The sequence below is a fragment of the Scyliorhinus torazame genome, chromosome 7 (assembly GCF_047496885.1).
Source record: "Scyliorhinus torazame isolate Kashiwa2021f chromosome 7, sScyTor2.1, whole genome shotgun sequence".
NCBI lineage: Eukaryota > Metazoa > Chordata > Chondrichthyes > Carcharhiniformes > Scyliorhinidae > Scyliorhinus > Scyliorhinus torazame.
Genome location: NC_092713.1, coordinates 64,275,182 through 64,297,772, shown reverse-complemented (window position 1 = coordinate 64,297,772; position 22,591 = coordinate 64,275,182). Strand labels below are relative to the sequence as shown.

The 22,591-nt window shown below is 44.6% G+C and overlaps 1 protein-coding gene across 3 annotated transcripts in view; it reads right to left on the bottom strand.

Annotated features, from left to right (window-relative positions):
- The window catches only part of mast2 (microtubule associated serine/threonine kinase 2), a 594,513-nt gene that overhangs the window by 563,949 nt on the left and 7,973 nt on the right, over positions 1-22,591 (bottom strand). The window contains exon 1 of one of the 3 annotated variants that reach the window (XM_072510838.1): positions 4,820-4,843. The exons of the other annotated variants lie outside the window; for them this stretch is intronic. Coding sequence (XP_072366939.1) covers positions 4,820-4,828 — 9 coding nt within the window. The 5' untranslated portion in view covers positions 4,829-4,843. Of the gene's footprint in view, positions 1-4,819; positions 4,844-22,591 lie in introns of those variants that run through there. 3 annotated transcript variants of the gene reach the window in all.

Sequence of the window (22,591 nt, the reverse complement as noted above, 5' to 3'; positions counted from 1 at the left end):
TTTTTTTGTTTTTTTTTACACAGAGGGTAGTGGGTGCCTGGAACTCGCTACCGGAGGAGGTTGATAGTGACATTTAAGGGGCATCTTGACAAATACATGAATAGGATGGGAATAGAGGGATACGGACCCAGGAAGGTGTAGAAGATTGTAGTTTAGTCGGGCAGCATGGTCGGCACGGGCTTGGAGGGCCGAAGGGCCGGTCCTTGTTCTTTGTTCTAGTGTCAACAAAGTTTTCAGATCAATCAGATCGAAAAGCTGTGTGCCCTCCCACTCTTTTTTTTGGAACAAATGTATTAACAGGTTTGAAAGACAACTTCACTAGGAATCTACCAGCAAATCGAGATCTCCCAATAATTATAACATCTTCTAATCTGATGATATCCACCAAACAGGCTAATCCAAATCGGCCACAAAGCTTAACCACCTGCGCCTCAAGGACAAGCAAATGCCATTTAACCATGTACTCTTTTAGCTTTTTTTATTGGACGCTAAATTTCCATATTTCTGATAACTGTGTGTGAGACGTTGTGTTTTTATTATTTTTTTCCCCAGGTTTAATGGTTTATAAATTCGCTAATTAATTCAACAAAATCTTGTTTGGTTGGCTCCTTATGGCTTACTGCATGAATAGTTAATTATATTTGGATTGGGAAAAGGCATATTCTCTTGAAAAAGAAACTTAAACCTTTGTTGTGACCAACTGAGGTGGTAAATAAATGGGAGCCAGTTCATTTCTTCTAACCTGGTTAATGTTACACTGCAACCAACAGAACACATATCCAAGCCCAGCATACTGTTCTTCCTGCAAATGGTACAATTAACAGAATTCCATTTGATTTGTTTTCCCCAGATAAAATGTACAGCACAGAACGAGGCCATTTGGCCCAACTGCTCAGTGCTGTTCTTTATGCTCCATCCACACCAGCTCCTCCTGTGTGTGTTTTCATCTGACCCCATCAGGATAACCTTTGGGGCACCCTCTATATTCCTTTAAACAAAATATGTTTACACTTCATTATCCATCAGAGAGATGTGAAAGCATCATGAAAGTCAAGTGGGACTTCAATAACGAACAAAAAATGTACTTTGGGACAAAAACAACCTTGGAATCAGTTGTACAGAAGAAACCAGTTCAAACAACTGAAAATACCACGGATCAGAACATGAAACGTTGGTCAGTCATACCCATCTGGCCATGAGCAAAAACCAACAAACAGCAATAACAAAGACAGGAAATGAAAACTCAGTATAAAGAAATGAACTGAGGGCTGGTTCGGCAAAAGTATCTTAGGAGGCTGAACCTTGACTTATTTCGCTCAGACTGCACAAATCATTTATTTTGAAACAAGTTTGAACGTCACTCTCATTTTACTGTTTCATAAAAAAACATTCTTCTTGTTTTCTCTGCTCAAAGGCAGGTCCAACCCACAGCGCCTGGATCTCCACCACGGGTGGGGCCAGTAGGCCAGTCTCAAATCCATCCCAGCTGGAACTGGGCTCAAACCCCATGCTGTTGGTATCAATCTGATCCATTCTGGCCGCACAGCCAGGTGAGACAACTGGCTCCCCAAAGAGTTGTTGTGGCAACATACACTTTTACATGCATGTTGTAACGTGGAGCTCTGGATAGTCCTGGTAGAGCAGTGGTGGTCAACCTGTGGCCTGCGAGCCACATGCAACCTGGATTCAAGTGCGGTCCACAAAACCTTTTGCTGACCGTTGACCATGCGCAGGATTGCCACATTCCACTGATTTCCTTTTGCGTAGTATTGTGCCTACCTGTTTGGCTAAAGTGATACGCACTTAAAGAAAGGGCAAGTGAAGTGAGGTGTATCCTGATTGCACACAATATTATCTGTGAGAGCCGTGCGCTCCCTCTGCGTCCAAAGTGTAAATATTTATTTTGTTTTTACCATTTGAAGTTGATGACAGTACTATTAATATATGAATGATTAAGCATTTTGTTACAATCCCAGTTCATGACAGAAGTGGACAGGAAGGCCTCAGAATGGAACACTGGCTCAAAGGACCATAACTTCTATTTGGTTTTAAATATAAAACAGGGAGGAACAAAGAACAATGTCACGGGACTGCTAATTGGTTTTAACAACAAGGAGAAAATATTAAATATGAAAAAATGAATTATGGCTTATTATACAATACGCTGTTACTGCCCCCTTGGTTTATCAATTACACACAGGTTTTAGCATTAACAAGGCTTACAAAGTACATCTTAATCCACAATGATCTCAATAACACAAAGTTCCTTTCAATCATACAAAATGACTGTGCAAAAATAAACTCTCCACTGTGGATCCCAAATGAATGTTTGTGGATGTCTCCTCAGAATACCCCCTAGATGATTGTCATGGAGTTTTGAACTCACCTCCCAAAAACATTCTTTAAAATCTTCTCTTATAAGTAGGCTTTCTCCAAAGTCCAGGCAGGGTTTTACAAATGATACTTTTTAAAAATAAATTTAGAGTACACAAGTCTTTTTTTTTCCAATTAAGGGGCAATTTAGCATGGCCAATCCACCTACCCTGCACATCTTTGGGTTGTAGGGGTGAGACCCATGCAAGACATTGGGAGAATGTGCAAATTCCACACGAAGTGTGACCCCGGCCCGGGATCGAACCCGGGTCCACAGTGCCATAGGCAGCACTGCGCCACCGTGCCGCCCAACAAATAACACTTTCAAACAAAATATTCGCTCAACGTTTAACATGAATCCAGTCCAGGATTTTACACCAACCACTTTTCAGTTTTCTTTGTCTTAACTGCTTTTACACAAACTCCAAGATCGAGCCAACAATTTCCATAGTTTCTTCAACTCGTGTTCCACAGGCTACAGTAAAATCTCATAAATCTGAAAATCACTTCAGACATCTCATCCTTCTCAGGACACTCCGTCATTTCTGAATAGTGATCTGTTCTATTACCTTCAACCTCGTACCTCTTGGAAACTTCTCTTCATTTCTCTAGTTTCCTAACTAGCTGTTCTTCAGACTTCTGTACTTGTTTTATTAACTGCTACTCCATGTTGTGGATTTTCTTCTCACAAGGATGAGAGAAATGTTCTCGCTCTAGCCTTCTGAACCAAATGCTTCTAGCAGAGCTGTGAGCTGCCTTCTCACTCACTACCTGTCTGCAACTACATCAAATTAACTAAACTAAAACTTAAAAGTTTCTCTACCATTAAGAGGTCCAAGATGCGAAGCAACCATTGCTGGTTTTTTTACTCTTCACTCTGTGGCCCTCTTCAAGCACAATAGAAACACAGTTGGAAATGAACCAATCCCCACACATACAAACACGTTTGTTTAGCATGAATCTAACCATAGGTTTTACCCTTCCAGGCACAGAGTCATTAAATTAAACACACAACTACAGCTTATTTCTAATGTTTACGAATACAAATATAAATCCCTTAAAACTACCTTTATATTCCCAACAATTTTCTATAAATCTATGAAATTTTCAGTGTGTATTAAATTTCTTCAATCTTACTCATAGGGTCATGGTGAGTCAACATAACCAATTTCAATCTTGTGGCCCACTGAGATGAAGGAGGGAAACTCATGCAGCCCACTCTCTGGCCTTGGTTGCCTCGCAATGTAGTAGAGACTTCAATTTTTTTTCCATCACATGGCTGAGCAGGAATCTCTCCCCTCTTACTGCCAGTCATTGGCATAAGTTAGGAGAATTTACAAGCTTTTTTAAAAATTTAGAGTACCCAATTATTTTTTCCCCCAATTAAGGGGCAATTTAGCATGGGCAATCCACCTAACCTACACATGTTTGGGTTGTGGGGATGGTATCCACACCAACACGGGGAGAATAAGCAAACTCCACACGGACAGTGACCCGGAGCCGGGATCGAACCCGGGTCCTCAGCGGGTAGGCAGCAGTGCTAACCACTGCGCCACTGTGCCGCCCAGGAGAATTTACAAGTTAGCATTCAAACTGCTTGGCCACGTTGCGAATGCACCTTCCTGAGCTAGCAAGTCCCAGAGTGGTACTTGAATCCAGAGCTCTGGCTCAGAGACAAGGCTGCGGCCTATTGTGATAAAAAATATTATCCTTCCTATTAACACAGAACTGAAATATGCATCACTCTTAATATTTTGTTCAAAAAAAATTAAGTCATTCAACCCTTTTTGTGTCCAAGCAAAAAACTGCAGCAGTATTCATAAATCAACATAAAAATTGTTTCCTGAAATAATTACGTTAATTCAAATACTTTCAATAGATTCCAGAATTTAATTCTAGAATATTCAGCCCTCAGCTGTGAAACACTGCATACTTTTCCAGCATGGAGGACACTCACAGGATTGAGTACAAGATGTTAAACATGACAGTGCAGCATTATGTATACTCCATTTTAACCACATTTCACAGCAATGTCAACTGGGTCTGGAACAAAACACAGAATTAACCTTCTCACTTACACATGCCTTTTTTAATATCAGCACCATCGGGAGCGAAAAGGAAACATTAATTGCTCCGAAGAGTTAACTTCCAGACCTTAACTCAAAATACAGCACCTATCATTAGAAACTAAATCCACAAAAATTTATAACAAGTACAAGTGATAATAAAAACTCAATGCTTCAGCATTATTATTGCACCAAGATGCAGTTTCCAACAACAGGACTTGATATTTACTATTTAAGAGGTAATAAGAGCAGTTTGCTCGAAAAGCTTTAGGATTCCAAGTAATCAACTATGCATTTTCCTCCGCACACATCTTAATAAATATAAATACAATGTCTGCTGCTGCAGAGGTCTCCAAAAAATGATACGAAAGCAATGTTACCTGTTTCATTTTATATCTGCAATGGCTATTTTGAATAATGAAAAGCATTCACAATTTGTAGCTGAGCTTCTGTTCCGTGCCTTGTTAGTTTTGCACCAGTGCAGTAACCTCCACCATATGCATGTACTAAATCATTGTCATATATTCAGCAGCAGCGCTCAATAACACATCTGGTATCAGGGTTTAAGGAATCACAAACATGATACTGCGCTGCGACACTGTCTCCATCTTAAATGGCTTCCGAAGAGTTCTTAGCTCTTAAATGAAATGCTTCTCCAATTTTGTTCAGAGGCGCACAGTGCAAAACCAGCTAAAAAGGAGCACCAATGTCCAGCAAAGATTAGCTTTCCTGGGGCTCAATTTTAAAGTGTGTAGATGCAGTGGTGTCAGGAACCCTGCAGTCAAGGAATCTGATTTTCTCATTCAGTGCTTCAGTTGCCAACAATTTGTCTTCAGGTCAATAACAAAGTAAGTAGAATGTCCATCAAGTTGAGAAAGGTTATGTATTTGTCAAGAGGCAAATTCATTGGCTTTCGCATTTATTTTGCAGTAACTGCTAAATGTGGAGCAATTTTAATATTTTGTTAAAAATTAAGCAACACAGTCAACGGGCATGTTGAAGCAGAGGGATACGTGGATAATCATTGAAGCTGGCAGAACAAGTTGAGTAGTTAATAAAGCATTGAGCATGATAGATTTTATTAAAAGGAGCATTGAATGCAAAAAACAGAGAAGCTATGTTAAACTTGTATAGGACACTGATTCGGCCTCAACTGGAGTATCTGTGCTGCACACTTTAGGAATGATGTGAAAGCATTAGTGAAGGTGCAGAAAAAATTCACGGGAATGGATCCAGGAATCAGGAACTGAGCAGGTTGGAGACGTTGGGACTGTTGCGTTGAAGAGAAGGTCCACAGATTTGAAAGAGGTATTCAAAATCATGAGAGGACTGAACACAGTAGCTCGGGGAAAACGGTTTCCACTGATGGGAGTATCAAGAATGAGAGGGCAGAATTTTATGTTTATTAGCAAAAGAAGCAATGGTGACATGAGGAAAAGATTTTTCACACAGCGAGTAATTGGGATCTAGACTGCATTGTCTGAGAGTGTGGTACAGGCAAGGCCAATCAAGGCACTTCAAGAGGTTATTGGATTATTTGAAAAGGGAGAATGTGCTTAGCTCCAGGGAGATGGCAGTGGAGTGGCACCAGGTGAATTACTCCTTTAGTGAGCCAGCATACCATGATGGGCCAAATAGCCTCCTTCTGTGTGATTCTGTGGTCGAAGGAACAGATATACCATATAATATTTCTCAAACAGAAAAAGCCTCATGTGTGCTTGCAAATATTGTTCCATTTTCAAGGTAGCTAACTCAGTAGTTAACAGTTTCACAGTTGTCATGTCACACCATCTTGACTTACCGTGATAAAGCAAAAAGGAAGGTCTTGCATTTATATTGCACTTTTCACAACCTTAGGATGTGCCAAAGCAATGTGGAGCTGATAAAGTACTTGTTGAACTGTAGTTATACAGTTGTAAGGAAATCCAATTCCGGCAGCATCCTTCCAGTTATACAAGATGGACACCTCTCATCCGGAGGCGGTTTGGATTTGTATAACTCCTCGTACAAAGCCCTAAATGTACCATTCACCTTCTCCTAGTCAAAACCAGCCCCCATCCCATGTCCCAACCTAGACAATCTCCCTCTCTGCCTCCTGTTTCCTCAGTTGACATACCAGAAGCCAGCTCGCCTTCTCTCCATACTCATATATTGCCCCTTTAGTTTGCCTCAACAATCGCACCGCCTCAATTGCGGCGATCAAATCGAATTGTATTTGTAGTTGTTTCCTATCCGATAGTAATTCTGGGAATGGCCTGCTCGCATGTCTGCGATCTACCTGTAGGATGTCATCTACCAGTTTTTCCCACTCCTGCTTGCCTCCTCGACATGTGCCTTAAAATATATAATTTCTCCCCTGATTACAAACCACTGTCTGTTGGGGCAAACCTGCCAAGATCCCACGGTTTGGTAAAGCTTATAAAGGAGGAGATTTTAAAGAGAGAAGTCCTAATTAATGTAACAGATGACATCCAGAGACTAGTTTTCCATTTTCATCCTTCTCAATCTCTGCAGCCTTTGGCAGAGTTGATCACACCACCCTCCTCTTCCTTTGTAATTAGGTTACCCTCATTAGTTCAATTACCACTCCCTGCCACTATTTGCCACACCACCTACAACTTTGTAATACTATTCAACATGGAGTTAAATTTCCCTCTCCTTACTCTTCCTACTTTCACCTCCAGAACAGCAGTTTACTCTACCTCTGCCTTAAGCCAGCTGCTGTTGAAATTCTTATCCCCATCTCTTTTCACTCCAAACACAGCTATTTCAATGTTCTCCTGTTTGGTCTGTGATTTGATCGCTTTGGAGAACTTCAGAATATCCAAAACTATGGCACCCCCATCCTATTCCACATGCAGCTATTAAGTCTTTCTGACCTGATCCCTCAACAAATCAAATTTAATATTCTTACCCAGTATTTGAATTTATTCGCTGCCTCATTGCTCCTCATCTCCAACAACCCATTCTCTGAACTCTCCTTCAGCCACTTAGGTCTCACACCTTAAATGTCTCCACTTCATTTTCACTACTTCAGGCTCTCTTTTTGCCCTTGCTTTTGATCATTCCTGCAAATATCTGCTTTGGATCAATGGCCATTTTTTGACAGATTTCTTCTCTATAGAAGCACGTTGGGATGTTTTTTTATTTTACAATGTACCAAAAAAGTTGCTGTTATTTGATAGTTTGACTATTGACGTCATGAATACAAATAATGAAACCCTGAAGCACACCACTCAGCACCTCTTCCTTATCCTGGGCAGTTGGTTCCCTGGGGTGCACCTCACTATGCACGTCTATCTGTGGCTCCCTGCTGTCATCCATTGCTCTTTCTCTCGGACTCGCTTTTCTGTTCATTAAGGTCCCTTCATTCAAAGAGTGGGTGTATTAGTTTTAGTCTTCTGTCTGATGTTTCAACACCACTCCCTGACCTAACCCTGTGAACCCGAACCCTGTGCAGCACGGTAGCATTGTGGATAGCACAATTGCTTCACAGCTCCAGGGTCCCAGGTTTGATTCCGGCTTGGGTCGCTGTCTGTGTGGAGTCTAGCCCTTAGTGTCCAAAATTGCCCGTAGTGTTGGGTGGGGTTACTGGGTTATGGGGATAAAGTGGAGGTGTTGACCTTGGGTAGGGTGCTCTTTCCAAGAGCCAGTGCAGACTCGATGGGCCGAATGGCCTCCTTCTGCACTGTAAATTCTATGAAACTCTGATAAAGATTTGAAAAAGACCTGACTTTGGATTCTCTCTCAAATCGTATTTCAAACCTCGACAGCATTGGGCATCAAAACCATGCTTCAGCATTAAACTACATTGTAAGACTTGGCTTTCTGTCTATAATCTGCTATTTTTGGATCTGTGAGCTGTGAAAAAGGTGTGGAAATGTCACGATGTACATCTTTCAACTTGGCTTCAAATCCCTGAGCTCCTCTCCACATTAAGAAGTTATTTCTGCTCCAAATTATACTGGGTATACCATAAGACCCAACTAGTTGCTGATTTGCTGCTCTCATGCAACATTTTGATCAGTCTCCTGCCCTTGCCCACCACCACTGTGATTGGGAGATTTCAGACTCCAGCAGGGCCTGTGTCTGGCCACTGGTCCGACTGGTTTTACAGCTGGAGACTGTTCCTGGTCGGAATATTACAAGGGCAATCATCTGCTGCTTTTGGATTTTATGGTGTTCTCCAACTTTACCATATTTTTTTCTACCCTGCTAATAACTTTGTACATCAGCTAGATTAAACCTAGTGGTAACATCACTGAACTAGTAACCCAGGTGCCCAGACTAAACATCTGGGGACATGGGTTCAAATGCCACCAGAACGCTGGTGAAATTTAAATTCAATTAATAAAAAAAAGACAAAAATTGAAAGCTAGCACCAGCAAAGATTGTTGTTTAAAAACCTAACTAATGCTCTTGAGGGAAAAATCTGCCGCCCTTTATTCTGGCCTAACTGTGACTCGAGAATCACAACAATGTTGTGACACTTCACTGCCCTCTGAATTGACATAGCAAATCACTCAGTTCAAGGCCAATTAGAGATGGGCAATGAATGCTGGCCTTGCCAGCAACATCCACCTCCCATGAAAGAATAAAGCTATTAATTGTTACAAAAGTTAATCTATCAGTGCATCCTCCGATGTATCCGCAAACATCTTCTGGACCTCACTCGCTTCATCTGCCATCCCCTTCTCTACACTCTGACAACAGTTTGCTGATGCTTCGTGCTGATTCCACCCTACCCAAGTCCCATGGCATCTCGAACTTCGACGCAAAAGCAAAATATTGCAGATGCTGGAAATCTGAAATAAAAAATAGAAAATGCTGAAAATACTCAAGCAGGTCCGGCAGCATCTGAAAGAGTTCATGTTTCAGGTCGATGATGGCCTTTCATCAGAAGTTCCATGTAATCTTCTAATCATTAAATTAGTAGCTCATTACATAGCTTTGTGTAAAATTTTGTTTGGCAACTCTTCTGTGAAGTGTGTGGCATTTTATATTAAAGGCACGATAGAAATGCAAGTTTTAACTGTTACACAGATCCAAACCGTTTTTGAAAACCACAATCCATCTGATACTACGCCATTTAAATCATTTGTAGCGATAAATATTTAATCATCTACTCAGTTTTTACACTGATAACGTGCAACTTGCAGAGGCGAAATAGGAATGCATGACAGCTAATTATCTTTTCAACAAAACAAATGATTTGAGTTCTCACCAGCAAATCAGTACGGTGAGGGTGAACACCTACTATATCAACAGTTCAATGTGATACTAATATTGCCACTGACGGGATCGGGAGCGATTGTTAATTTTGATATGTATTATTAATTAGTCAGATATGCATTGATCAGTGAGAAAACGCAATCATTGTTATACCATGATGTCTGATGTTTCAACACCACTCCCTAACCTAACCCTGTGAACCCGAACCCTGTGGCAGCATGGTAGCATTGTGGATAGCACAATTGCTTCACAGCTCCAGGGTCCCAGGTTTGATTCCGGCTTGGGTCGCTGTCTGTGTGGAGTTATTGCATCAAGATTTTATTATGTTACATATTTTTCCACAGCAATTTTGGAGTTATTATAATTTCATTAATGTCCATGTTATGTCCAATAAAGGCATGTCGTATTCCTTTTTTTAAAAAAATATTTTTATTCAAATTGTTTACATATTTTACAGAAATAAGAAAAAACAAAGAACACATAAATAAACATCTTATAGCTATGTCACGTAATCCCCCAATATACAAGCCCCCCATTAAACGATAATAAACACAATAGTAAACACAAAGTACCCCCCCCCCCCCCCCCCCGGGTTGCTGCTGCTGCTGACCACCTCCTAACGCTCCGCTAGAAAGTCTAGGAATGGTTGCCACCGCCTGAAGAACCCTTGCACAGATCCACTGAAGGCAAATTCTACCGTCTCCAATTTAATGAACCCTGCCATGTCGCTGATCCAGGCTTCCACGCTAGGGGACCTCGCATCCTTCCACTGTAGCAGAATCCTCCGCCGGGCGACCAGGGAGATCAGCGTCCTGGACATAGTCGGGGGTAGGGCCCTCCCCTCCCTCACCTCATTGAAAGTCCTCACTAGTAGTGGGCCCAACAGGTCCATATACTTCCTGTAAAATTCCACCAGGAACCCATCTGGCCCCGGTGCCTTCCCCGCCTGCATACTCCCCAGCCCCTTAGTCAGGTCCTCCAGCCCTACCGGTGCCCCAAGCCCCGCCACCTGCCCCTCCTCTACCCTTGGGAACCTCAGCCAGTCCAGAAAACAACGCATCCCCCCTCCTCCGTCGGGGGCTCAGACCTATACAGCCCCTCATAGAAGTCTCTAAATATCCCATTTATTCCCACCGCACTCCGCACCATGTTCCCCCCTTTATCCCTAACTCACCCAATCTCCTTCTCCCCGTATTCATACACCGCCCCTTGCGCCTTCCTCCACTGCACCTCCGCGTTCTTGGTAGTCAACATGTCGAACTCGGCCTGAAAGCTTCGTCGCACCTGGAGTAGTCCCTCCTCGGGGCCTCTGCATACCTCCTATCTACCCTTAAAATCTCCCCCACCAACCCCTCCCTCTCTCTCCTTCCCCTCCTTGTGGGCCCTAGTGGAGATGAGCTCTCCCCTAATCACCGTCTTCAGCGCCTCCCAGACCACCCCTACCTGCACCTCCCCATATCGTTCACCTCTAGGTATCTTTCAATGCAACCCCAGATCCGCCCGCTCACCTCCTCATCCGCCAGCAAACCCACCTTCAGGCGCCACAGCGGGCGCTGGACCCTCTCCTCCCCTAGCTTGAGCTCCACCCAGTACGGGGCATGGTCTGCGATGGCTATGGCCGAATACTCCGTGTCCTCCACCCTCGGGATCAGCGCCATGCTCAAAACGAATAAGTCAATCCGGGAGTAGGCTTTATGGACGTGGGAAAAGAAAGAGAATTGCTTGGCCCCTGGCCTAACAAACCTCCATGGGTCCACTCCTCCCATCTGGTCCATAAACCCCCTCAACACCTTGGCCGCCGCCGGCCTCTTATCCGTCCTGGATCTAGAGCGGTCCAATGCTGGATCCAATACCATATTAAAGTGTGTGTGTCCCCACCCCCCCCACCCCCCCCCCATTACCAAGCTCCCTGCCTCCAGGTCCAGAATCCAGCCCAACATGCGCCGCATAAATCCGGCATCGTCCCAATTCGGGGCATACACATTCACCAAGACCACCCGCACCCCCTGCAGCTTACCGCTCACCATCACGTATCTACCTCCATTGTCTGCCACGATGCTCAGCGCCTCAAACGACACCCGCTTCCCCACCATAATCGCCACCCCTCGATTCTTTGCGTCCAACCCAGAGTGGAAAATCTGCCCTACCCACCCCTTCCTCAGCCTAACGTGGTCTGCTACCCTCAAATGCGTCTCCTGGAGCATGACCACATCTGCCTTCAGTCCCTTCAGGTGAACGAACACACGGGCCCTCTTGACCGGCCCAATCAGGCCTCTCACATTCCAAGTTATCAGCCGGATCAGGGGGCTGCCCACGCCGCCCCCCCCCCCCCCCCGATTAGCCATCTCCCTTCCAAGGCCAGCCGTGTGCCCACGCCTCCCGCACTCTCCGTTCCCCCCAGCGGCAGACCCCTGCCCCGACTCGCTCTTCAGGCACCAGCTCCCCTTTGGCCAATGCAGCAGCAACCCAGTTTCCCCCCCCCCCCAAAGCTAGGTTCCCCCCTAGCTGTGTTGCTCCCCCCATAGCACTCCCGTAAGTCAGCTGACTCCTGCTGACCCCGGCCGCTCCCACCACTCCATCGACCCCCCCAGAGTGAGAATCCACCCCCCCCCTCCTGTCCATCAGCGGGCGCTCCTCTCCAGCACCACCCCTCCCCCTGACCCCACCCCCTTCCTTCCCTCACGCAGGAAAAAAAAAAACGAGCTTTCCACCAAGCTGGCCCCGCCCCCTCAGGTGCAGCTCCCTGATCCCAGCTCCCCCACCTCGGGCTTCCCCTCTCCCCTGCCCCCTCAATGGGACCCCCTCTTCCAACCACCGACACCCACACTCTCACCAAACCCCCACTACGAACCATTTCACTCTACCCCACTCAGCACCCAAAATAAACAGTACCAAACAGAACAGAACATCCCCCCAAAACACAACAATCACATCAATCCCCTCTCGACATCCCCTCGCAACCGACCCTCAATCAGAGTCCAACTTTTCGGCATGGATAAAGGTCCACGCCTCCTCCGGCGTCTCAAAGTAGTGGTGGCGGTCCTCGGAAGTGACCCACAGTCGCGCCAGCTGCAATATTCCAAATTTCACCCCCTTCCGATGCAGAACCGCCTTAGCCAGATTGTACCCGGCCCTCTTCTTGGCCACCTCCGCGCTCCAGTCCTGGTATATCCGGACCTCTGCATTCTCCCACCTGCTGCTCTGCTCCTTCTTTGCCCACCTTAGGACACACTCCTTGTCCACAAAGCGGTGGAACCGCACCAGCACCGCCAGCGGCGGCTCGTTGGGCTTGGGCTTCCTCGCCAGGACTCGGTGGGCCCCCTCCAGATCCAGGGGCCCCGGGAAGGCCCCCGTGCCCATCAACGTGTTCAGCATCGTGACCACGTATGCTCCAACATCCGACCCCTCCACTCCATCCGGGAGACCCAGAATCCACAGGTTCTTTCTCCTCGATCGGTTCTACATGTCCTCGAACTTCTCCTGCCATTTCTTATGCATCACCTCGTGCGCCTCGACCTTCACTGCCAGGCCCATGATCTCGTCCTCGTTCTCCGAGGCCTTTTGCCGCACCTCCCGGATCTCCTCCCCTTGGGCCTTCTGGGTCTCGAGCAGCTTGTCTATCGAAGCCTTCATCGGCTCCAACAGCTCTGCCTTCAATTCCGTGAAGCAGCGCTGGAGAAACACCTGCTGTTCCTGCGACCACTGCGCCCACGCTGCCTGGTCTCCACCCGCCGCCATCTTGATTTTCCTCCCTCGCACTTAATCGCTGCTCCAAAACTACTTTTTTCACCGCTCCACTCTGGTCCAATCCATACAGTGCCGGGGAAATGTTACTATAATCTTCCCACACTGGGAACCGTCGAACAAATTCCGCTGAGGGCCCTAGAAAGAGCCCAAAAGTCCGTTTCTGTCGGGAGCTGCCGAACATGTGACTTAGCTCCGCATAGCCGCAACCGGAAGTCCACGTCGTATTCCTAACCTTGATATGAACTATATCCAAAGTGGACTCTTTGAAATTGGCCATTTTTATAGAAATGCCAATGGGTTGCAAAGGTAGCCGCCAAAGATCAGATGGCTTGGTTTGGGTATTTATAAACTGCCTCACTGTCTAATGAAGGCAGAAAGACAACTTCCCACACATTCCAGATGAAAAAATATTAACTCCACATATCCTGGGACCATCAAGAGACATTTGCCAATTGGATCGGTCTCTCTTGATGCAGAGAAGGCCATCGACCGGGTGGAATGGAATTATTTGTGGGAGGTCCTGGGACAGTTTGGGTTTGGGCAGAGCTTTATTAACTGGGTTCGGTTGCTGTACCAGGCACCGGTGGAGAGTGTGCTGATGAACCGGGTGAGTTTGGACTACTTTAGACTGTCGTTTTTGGAAAAAATTTATTATCTTCTACCGTGAAGATAGAGGCAAAATATTGGTTCAGTGCCTCCACCTTCTCTGTTTCCCATTATTACCTCACCAGTAACATGTATTTTAGCTCTTCTCTTCCTCTTTATATATTTATAGAAGCTTTTGGCATCAGTGTTTATGTTTTCTGCTAGTTTCCTTTCGTAGTTCAACTTAGCTCTTTTGATTTTATTTTTAGTATCCTTTTGCTGACCTTTAAAATTCTCTCAATCCTCCAGCCTGCCACTAGCTTTTGCAGTATAGTATGCCCTAGTTTTTGCTTTTATGCCTTCCTCGTTTAGCCATGGAACATTTTTTTTCCCTTTTCCTCTCAGGAATGTACTTTAATTGACTGGTATTTAATATCTCCCTGAACATCCACCATTGTTCGTCAACTGTCCTACCCTTAATTATCTGTGCCCAGTCTACTTGGGCCAATTCTTAACTCATGCCTGTACAATTACCTCTGCCCAACGCTAAAATTCTAGTATGGCACTGGGTCTTTTTGTTCAATCTGAATTTGAAATTCTAGCATGCCGTGATCACTCCTTTGAAGAGGATCCTTATCAACAAGACTATTTATCAAACCTTCTTTGTTACATAACACTAAATCTGCTCCCTGGTTGGCTCCTTAACATATTGTGCTAAGAAACAATCCCTCATACACTCTATGAAATCTCCCTCGAGGCTATACTTGCCAATTTGATTAATCCAATTAATATGCATATGAAAGTCACCCATGATTACCATTGTGCCTTTCTCATTATTTCTTGGTTTATACTGTGCCACACTTTGGAAGTATTGCTCGGGCGCCTGTAAATTACTCCTGCCAAGGAATTTTTTTCCCTTATTTTTTTTATATCCACCCAGATCGATTCAACATTTTGGCCCTTAGTGCCAATATCATTTCTTAATAAAGCCTTGATGCTATGTTTAACCAATAAAACAACTCCACTTCCTGTTCCATTCTTTCGGAATACTGAGAACTCTCGGACATTCAACTCCCAGTCCCGGTCATCCTGCAACCATGATTCAGTAATCCCCCACCAAATTATACCCATTTGGCTCTATTTGTGCTATCAGCTCATTGACCTTATTCCGAATACTGCAGGCATTTCGGTACAAGGTTTTTAAATATGTCTTACTGATTTGTCATTCCCCTGCAGGATTTTCTGGTGCACTCCACTTTTCACACATTCTGACCTCCTAATCTCTGATAACACAGCCTCATCCCCAAATTTCACTCTCAGTCACTTTACACTTCGATTTTTTAGATTTTGTTTCCCCTCCATAATAGTTAGACTGGCCCGGCCTGTTCATCCTCATAACCTTTAACTTCTCGCACATGCTGACCTGCTGCTTTGGTTCCTATTAACCATAACACTTCTTATAGCTTTACCCTTCACTTCCCCCTGCCCCCTCCTCAATTTGCTACCTTCAAGTGCTTGTGACCACCCTGTTTATCCTTCCCACTCGAACACTGGTCCCAGATCGGTTCAGGTGGAGACCCTCCCAACAGTACAGATCCCTCCTGTCCCAATACTGATGCCAGTGCCCCATGAAATGGAACCCCTCTTTCCCGCACCACTCCTTTAGTCACGTGTTTACTTCCCTAGTTTTCTCATCCCTATACCAATTTGCATGTGGCTCGGTGTTTAATCCAAAGATTATAATCCTTGAGGACCGCTTCTTTAATTTTGTTCCTAATTCCTGATAATCCCCAAACAGGTCCTCTTTCCTAGTCTTGCCTAAATTGTTTGTCCCAACGTGGACCACAACAACTGGATCCTCCCCCTTCCTCTCCAATATTCTTTCAAGCTGGTTAGAGATGTCCCTCACCCGAGCATGGAGCAGGCAACATACCATGCAGGACTCTTGGTCCTGTTTGCAAAGGATGCTACCAGTTCCCCAAATTATAGAATCCCTTACAACAACCACTTGTCTTTTTGCTCCCCCAAACCCCCGCTTGAATGGCCTCCTGTACCAAGGTGCACTGGTCAGCTAACTCATCCTTCTGACAGTCCTTTTCCTCATCCACACAGGGAGCAAGTACCTGTTGGACAAGGTCAAGGGCTGAGACTCCTCCATTTTTGAATTCAGGATCCCACTGCCTGCCTCAGTCGCAGTCACACCCTGACCACTTGCCATATTTGAGGTACTTAATCTACGGGGTGTGACCACTTCCTGAAACAAAGCATCCAGGTGACTCGCCCCCACTCTGATGTGCCAGTGTCTGAAGTGCAGAATCCAGCTCATCAATTCTGAGCTGAAATTCCTCGAGCAACCAACACTCGCAATGGGACCTGTCAGTTCCCACATCATGCAATTACAGTACATCGCCTGCCCAGCCATCTCTACTCAGTTAATGAATTAATTTGTTTTGCAGTCTTTTTTTTTTAATTCAGCACAGATTCCCTGTCAGCCAATCAGGTCACTGTTTTCCGAGACATAGGTTTGGTTTGTTCAGCTTCAGTGGAATCCCCGATACTCACCACTCCCATGCTCCACCCTCCTTAAATCTCCAGGCTCCTCTCGTACTCTTTTAGACTCCTGGCTCCTATCCCAGGTACCCCTTCCCTGCTTCATTCCCGAATAGGCCAGAATTGCTCCTTCTCTCATTGGCCTTGATGGGCATGGTGAAAATGTTCTCCAGAACGAATTTTTAAGAATGCTGCATCTCTCATACTTTTCACACTGATTTTACCCCAGTTAATGATGGGGTATTTGAAACCTTTTACTGTCCTGCTGTTTCTACACCTCAGCAATTAGGCTACATATGTTTTCTTCTATCTCCCTCGGACTGTTTAGAGATGGAAAATACAATCCCAAAGAGAAAATGCTGGAAAATCTCAGCAGGTGTGGCAGCATCTGTAGGGAGAGAAAAGAGCTACGTTTCGAGTCCAGATGACCCTTTGTCAAAGCTAAAAGACATAGAAAGTGGGAGATATTTATACTGTGGGGTGAGGGTGCTTTTATCCTCTTATCGAAAATATAATCCCCGTATTGTGACTGCCCTCTTTTTTTCCCACACTCAGTTCCACCCATGTAGCTTCATTTCATGATACTTACAGCATACCATCCAAGTTCACATCTGCGATTGTTTCTTTCACCAATAGTGCGACCAAACCCTCCTCTTTTAATCTCACTCTCTACCCATGAAAATGCAGTAACCACAAATGTTGAGCTTCCATTCCTGCCCTTTATAAGCCATGTTTCAGTAATAGTTCAGTAACACTACCCAATGTTTATCTGTGCTTGAAGGGCATTTGCCTAATTGATCAAATTCCTTGCATTGAATTATAGACAATTCTGATGCAAATGTTCATCATCGGAGTATTTGGTCGGCTTCAGGTGGGTACCTAGGTGACTGGTAAAGGCTGATTTGCACCCGGAAGGTTCTGCAGGAAATAAGCCAGGATTCTGCAGATGGCTGCGTTTTGGACAAGTTGCTGGTAAAGGATTTGCTTCCCTTGATTTTTCCCTCTGCTTCCAATAAGCGATGCTGGGTGAGCTTCTCCCAGGACTTAAAAATTGATATCAAGCCTCCTAAGTGAAGCCTTTAGAATGCCCATGCCATGCTTCCTTTGACTGCTATGAGATTACTTCAAGATCTCCATTGGAGATTCACTTTGTAAGTGAATGTCAGGCATCCTGGCTACATGAACAGACCAACTTAGTTGTGACTGTTTCAACAAAGCATGGATGCCTCGACATGCAAGCTCAGGTGAGCACCTCAATGTCTGACATTTTGTCCTGCCATCCGGCCTTTAGAAGCTTCTGAAGGCATTAGCTCAAGTCAAAATGGTTGTGAAAGTGGGCGGCATGGTGGCACAGTTATTAGCACTGCTGCCTCACAGCACCAGGGTCCTGGGTTTGATTCCCAGTTCGGGTGACCGTGGAGTTTGCACTTGCTTCCCCTGTCTGCATGGGTTTCCTCCGAGTGCTCCGGTTTACTCCCACAGTCCAAAGGTGTGCAGGTTAGGTGGTTTGGCCATGCTAAATTGCACCTTAGTGTCCTAACCTTGGGTGGGGATGTAGGGCTAGAGCGAGGATTGGACCACGGTAGGGTGCTCTTTCAAAGGATCGGCACAGACGCGATGGGCTGAATGGCCTCCTTTTGCGCTGTCGGGATACTATGATTCTAGGTATGATACTGGCATGCTTGAGCAGAGTGGGCATGGGTATTGCTCTATAGTTTGGGAGAGAGACTTACTCCTTTTTACCCACAGACTGAGGTTCAACGTCTGGCAAAAGCTACACTTGCTTTGGCAATTTTTGCATGTGTCTCTTTGTCAATATAGACAACTAGAGAGATGCCGAGGTAAGTGAACATATCCGCTTCTGACAATTTCTGATTGTGGGTTGAAACTTTGGGCTAGACAACAGTGCTTTCCCGAAGCAGGCTGCAAAATTACTTCAGTTTTCATTGTGCTGATCATAGTTGAAAGTTGTCACATGGATTAGCGAGCAAGTCCATGCTACATTGCATGTTCAGCTCCGAACCTGCAGCTAGTGCACAGTTATCAGTAAAAAGGAAATTACATATCCGACAAAATGATTATGGCGTTTGTGTGGGGGAATAAGAACCAGAGGATCCCTAAGTCGACACTGCAAAGGAGGAAAAACATGGACTGTCTAGCCTTACCAAATCTACAGTACTACCTACCACTGGGCGGCCACAGCCGAGAGGGTGAGGGGGTGGATACGAAAGCCAAACACGGAATCGGTGAGGCTGGAGGAGTCCTCTCTCTAGGGAACTACCCTCCGAGAACTCACTGTGGCAGAGCTCCCATCCCTCCCCCATCAAGACACACATCCAGGCCAGCGGTGGTAGCCACATTGGAGACGTGGAACCAAATGAGGCAACATTTTGGTCTAACCAAGATGTCCACCATGGCCCCCATCTGCGGTAACCACGAATTCCCGCCAGCCATGCTCAACGCCACCTTTAGAAAATGGAGAGAGGCCGGGGAGACACTAGCGGTTAGCGACCTTGACACAGGGGACAGACTTGCGACCTTGGACGAACTGACGGAGGGCCTGGACCTACCGACTGGCACCTCCAAATTAAACACTTGCTCCACAAGGAGACGGCCAGGTACCCCAGGGCCCAATAAACACTCGACTAGAGGAACTAATCAACACTGACAATAAGGAGGGGGGGGGAACTGTGGGAACATATACGGACGGTTGCTGGACAGAGCAAGACTATCACGGACGAAATTGGAGGACAGATTGGGGACGGAAGTGGGTTGGGGACTCTGGAGCGAAACACTGAGCAGGGCTAACTCCACCTCCTCCTGCACTAGGCTAAGCACACCCGACGAGAACATGAATGAACAGATTCTTGGGGGGGGGGGAGCCGTGCCCGAGAGTGGCAGTTTACGGACCAGCCAGATCTTCATGCAGGGAAGCAGGCGCACCCTGGCATTTGAATCCATAAGCCGGAGAATCCTGCTCGGCATATGGCTGCTCAGCGGTCAGCAGTACCACCCAAAGGTGCAGACTAGCTGGCAGACCTGGTGGAATTTCTCCACCTGGAGAAGATAAAGTACACCATCCGAGGGTCAGAGGAATTTGTGCCGAGAGCAGAAGCAAATTGCAGAATGATAAACAACTGCCATCTGAAAGTAAAAGCAAGAGTAAGTCTGAAACATCCAAAGAAATGGAAACAAAATGGGAACAAATGTTACCATCTAAAATTGTTAAACTCAATGTTAAGTTCAGAAAGCTGTAGGTGCCTTATTGAAAAGATCAGGTGCTGTGCCTCAAACTTGAATTCAGTTTCAATTGAATACTGCATTCAGCCGAGAACAGAATGTCAAAGGCTGAGCAAGGAGGAGAATTACAATGACAGGCAACGATTAGCTTTGGACCATGTACGCAAACTGAAAGGAGCTGTTCCAGAAAGCTGTCACCCAATCTGCATTTGATCTTCCTAATGCAAAATATTGCCGCTCAGCATGTAAGCGTATAAAGTATTAAATGGCAGAGAAAAAATTACGTTAAACAAAGAAAAAACTTAAAATCTTCCTCTTTACCCAATAAATATTCTTTTGCCCCAATATCTAGTTATGTAGTTCAGTGTTTTACTTTGCTATGAAGCACCTTGAGACATTTAATTGAAGGGTGCTATATAAATATAAGTTATGTTGTTGCAAGGCAGGATATACTAAAACCTATGAAAAAATAAATCAAATTCAGAAGGGACTTCACAGAAGGAATGATCTACCAATGTTACTGCAAACATACAGCAACATGGTTGACTTTTAAGTGTCCTGTGAAATGGCCAACCAAAACCACAGAGTTGTAAAGGGTTTGACAATACAAACTAGCCTTTCCAGTGATCTGTTAACGATCAGAAGAAAATTGGAGACCCAAAAGTCCTTGCTGGAATCTTCATCTGAAGTACCACTGATATCAGGCTCATGGCTCATGAACGTTACAGGTTCAGTAAAACACAGGTTTGGTAAAACGCCAAACCCTAACCCTAATATAAATTACTAACATATGTGGCTGTGATAAACTTTGAGATTCAGCAATGTTTCTAAGTAAAAATTGATTAAATCAGCATAAGCAATGAGTAATTATCAATGGAACTAAATGGCTAACTACTCAGTTTTTCTCTACTTCTCAACAGAAATATTCTAATGATTCGACATCAGTCACCAATGCTGCTGTAGAGAAGAACATATTAGGTAATTTGGCAGAGATCTGCTGGACAGCTTCAACTTTTGAGGAAAAAGTACAAACAAAATGTAATTTTGAAAGAGAGTAAATAATAGTTTGGTATTTTGTAATTTAACTGCACAGTCTTCGTATTTTTCTTTTTATAAATTTAGAGTACCCAATTCATTTTTCCAATTAAGGAGCAATTTAGCGTGGCCAATCCACCTACCCAACACATATTTTGGGTTGTGGGGGCGAAACCCACGCAAACACGGGGAGAATGCGCAAACTCCACACAGACAGTGACCCAGGTATTTATTGGCTCCATTTAAAACATGAAAACAGCAGCAGAACTCCTTCTGCGTGCTATCACTCAGGTTTATAAATACCCCAACAACTTGCATTTATGTAGTATTTTAACATAGTCAACATTCTAAAGCACCTCACAGGAGTGTTATCAAATAAATTCTCACACCAAGCCACAAGAGATTTGACATATGACCAAACGATTGGCCAATGCCACTTGGTTTTAAAGGACAGCCTGAAACAGGACATGAGAGGTTTAAAGAAGAAATTCCAGAGCTCAGGGTCTCGACAGCTGAGGACTTTGCCATAAATGGTGCAGCAACAGAAAATTAAGCATGTGCAAGAGACTAGAATTTGAGGAGCACAGAGATCTCAGAGGACTGAATGAGGTTACAGGGCTGGAAGAGGTTACAGAGCAGGATGGGTTGCAGCCATGGAGGGACTTGATAACAATGATGAGAATTTAAAAATCGAGGCATTGGCGGACTCAAGAGCCAATGCTGGTCAGTGAGCATGGGGTAATGGGTTAACAGGAAATGTTGAGAGTTCAGATATGGGCAATGTGTTGGACAAGCTTATGTTTATGGAGGGTGCAAGGCAGCAGATTCTTTGATTGCAGTGACTGACTATTTTGCACCTTAAAGTGCAAGATATTTTGCTTGAGTGAAGCAGTGGACTGATGCTAAATCCAAGTACTTAAGTGAATATGCCTTTCAAAGCAAGGAAAAGCCTTGTTTTGCTAAATACAATGCCAGAATTAATTCTGAATAAAGAAACATCTGTATGCATTTATCCAAATATCAGTCCGCATTTGTGGAGGGTGCAGGCAAGTTAATACACAAGACCACGGTCCTTCGCCAGAATGATTTTACCTTACTTTTGATGCCGGTTATATCCTGAATGTTAACTTATCTGCTGTCTCCCAAAATGCTGACCTACTTATGTTTCCACCAATTTATGCTTTTACCTAGCATCAGCATATGCTTTGCTTTTTTACATGCATTTAATCAATGCACATTTCACAGCGTTTCACTGCACTTAAGAATAAGAACTCCTTGACAAAAAAATGGCCTTCTCTTTTAACTACTATTGGAAGCAACTGGTCAGAAAATCCTCTGAGAATTCCAAGCCAAATGTTGGAAACCATATGTGCCAACCAGATGTTTTGTAAAGCGAAACATAAGTCCAGACTCTACAGTTCAGCACATGGCCTACACTGTATTTGTGTTACAGATACTGAAAACAATTCACGAGGCCAAGTAGTATGTAGTGGACTGCTCTTAATTAAAAATTGTTTCATACAAATCATCTGCCACTTTCAATTGACAGTCATGAAAAAGCCACCTTTCTGTTTTATTAAAATTGCTTAATTCAAGTCTATTCTGAGGAAGTGAGTGATTTCCAACAATTTTGAATTAACAATTGTGTGTTTTGTAAAAATTCTACAATATAGGTATCTCCATTAGCATTCAGCAACCATCCACAAGCAGGAGCTTGGCCTTCAAGAATACACAAAAAACTATATTGCACAATTAGATGAAAC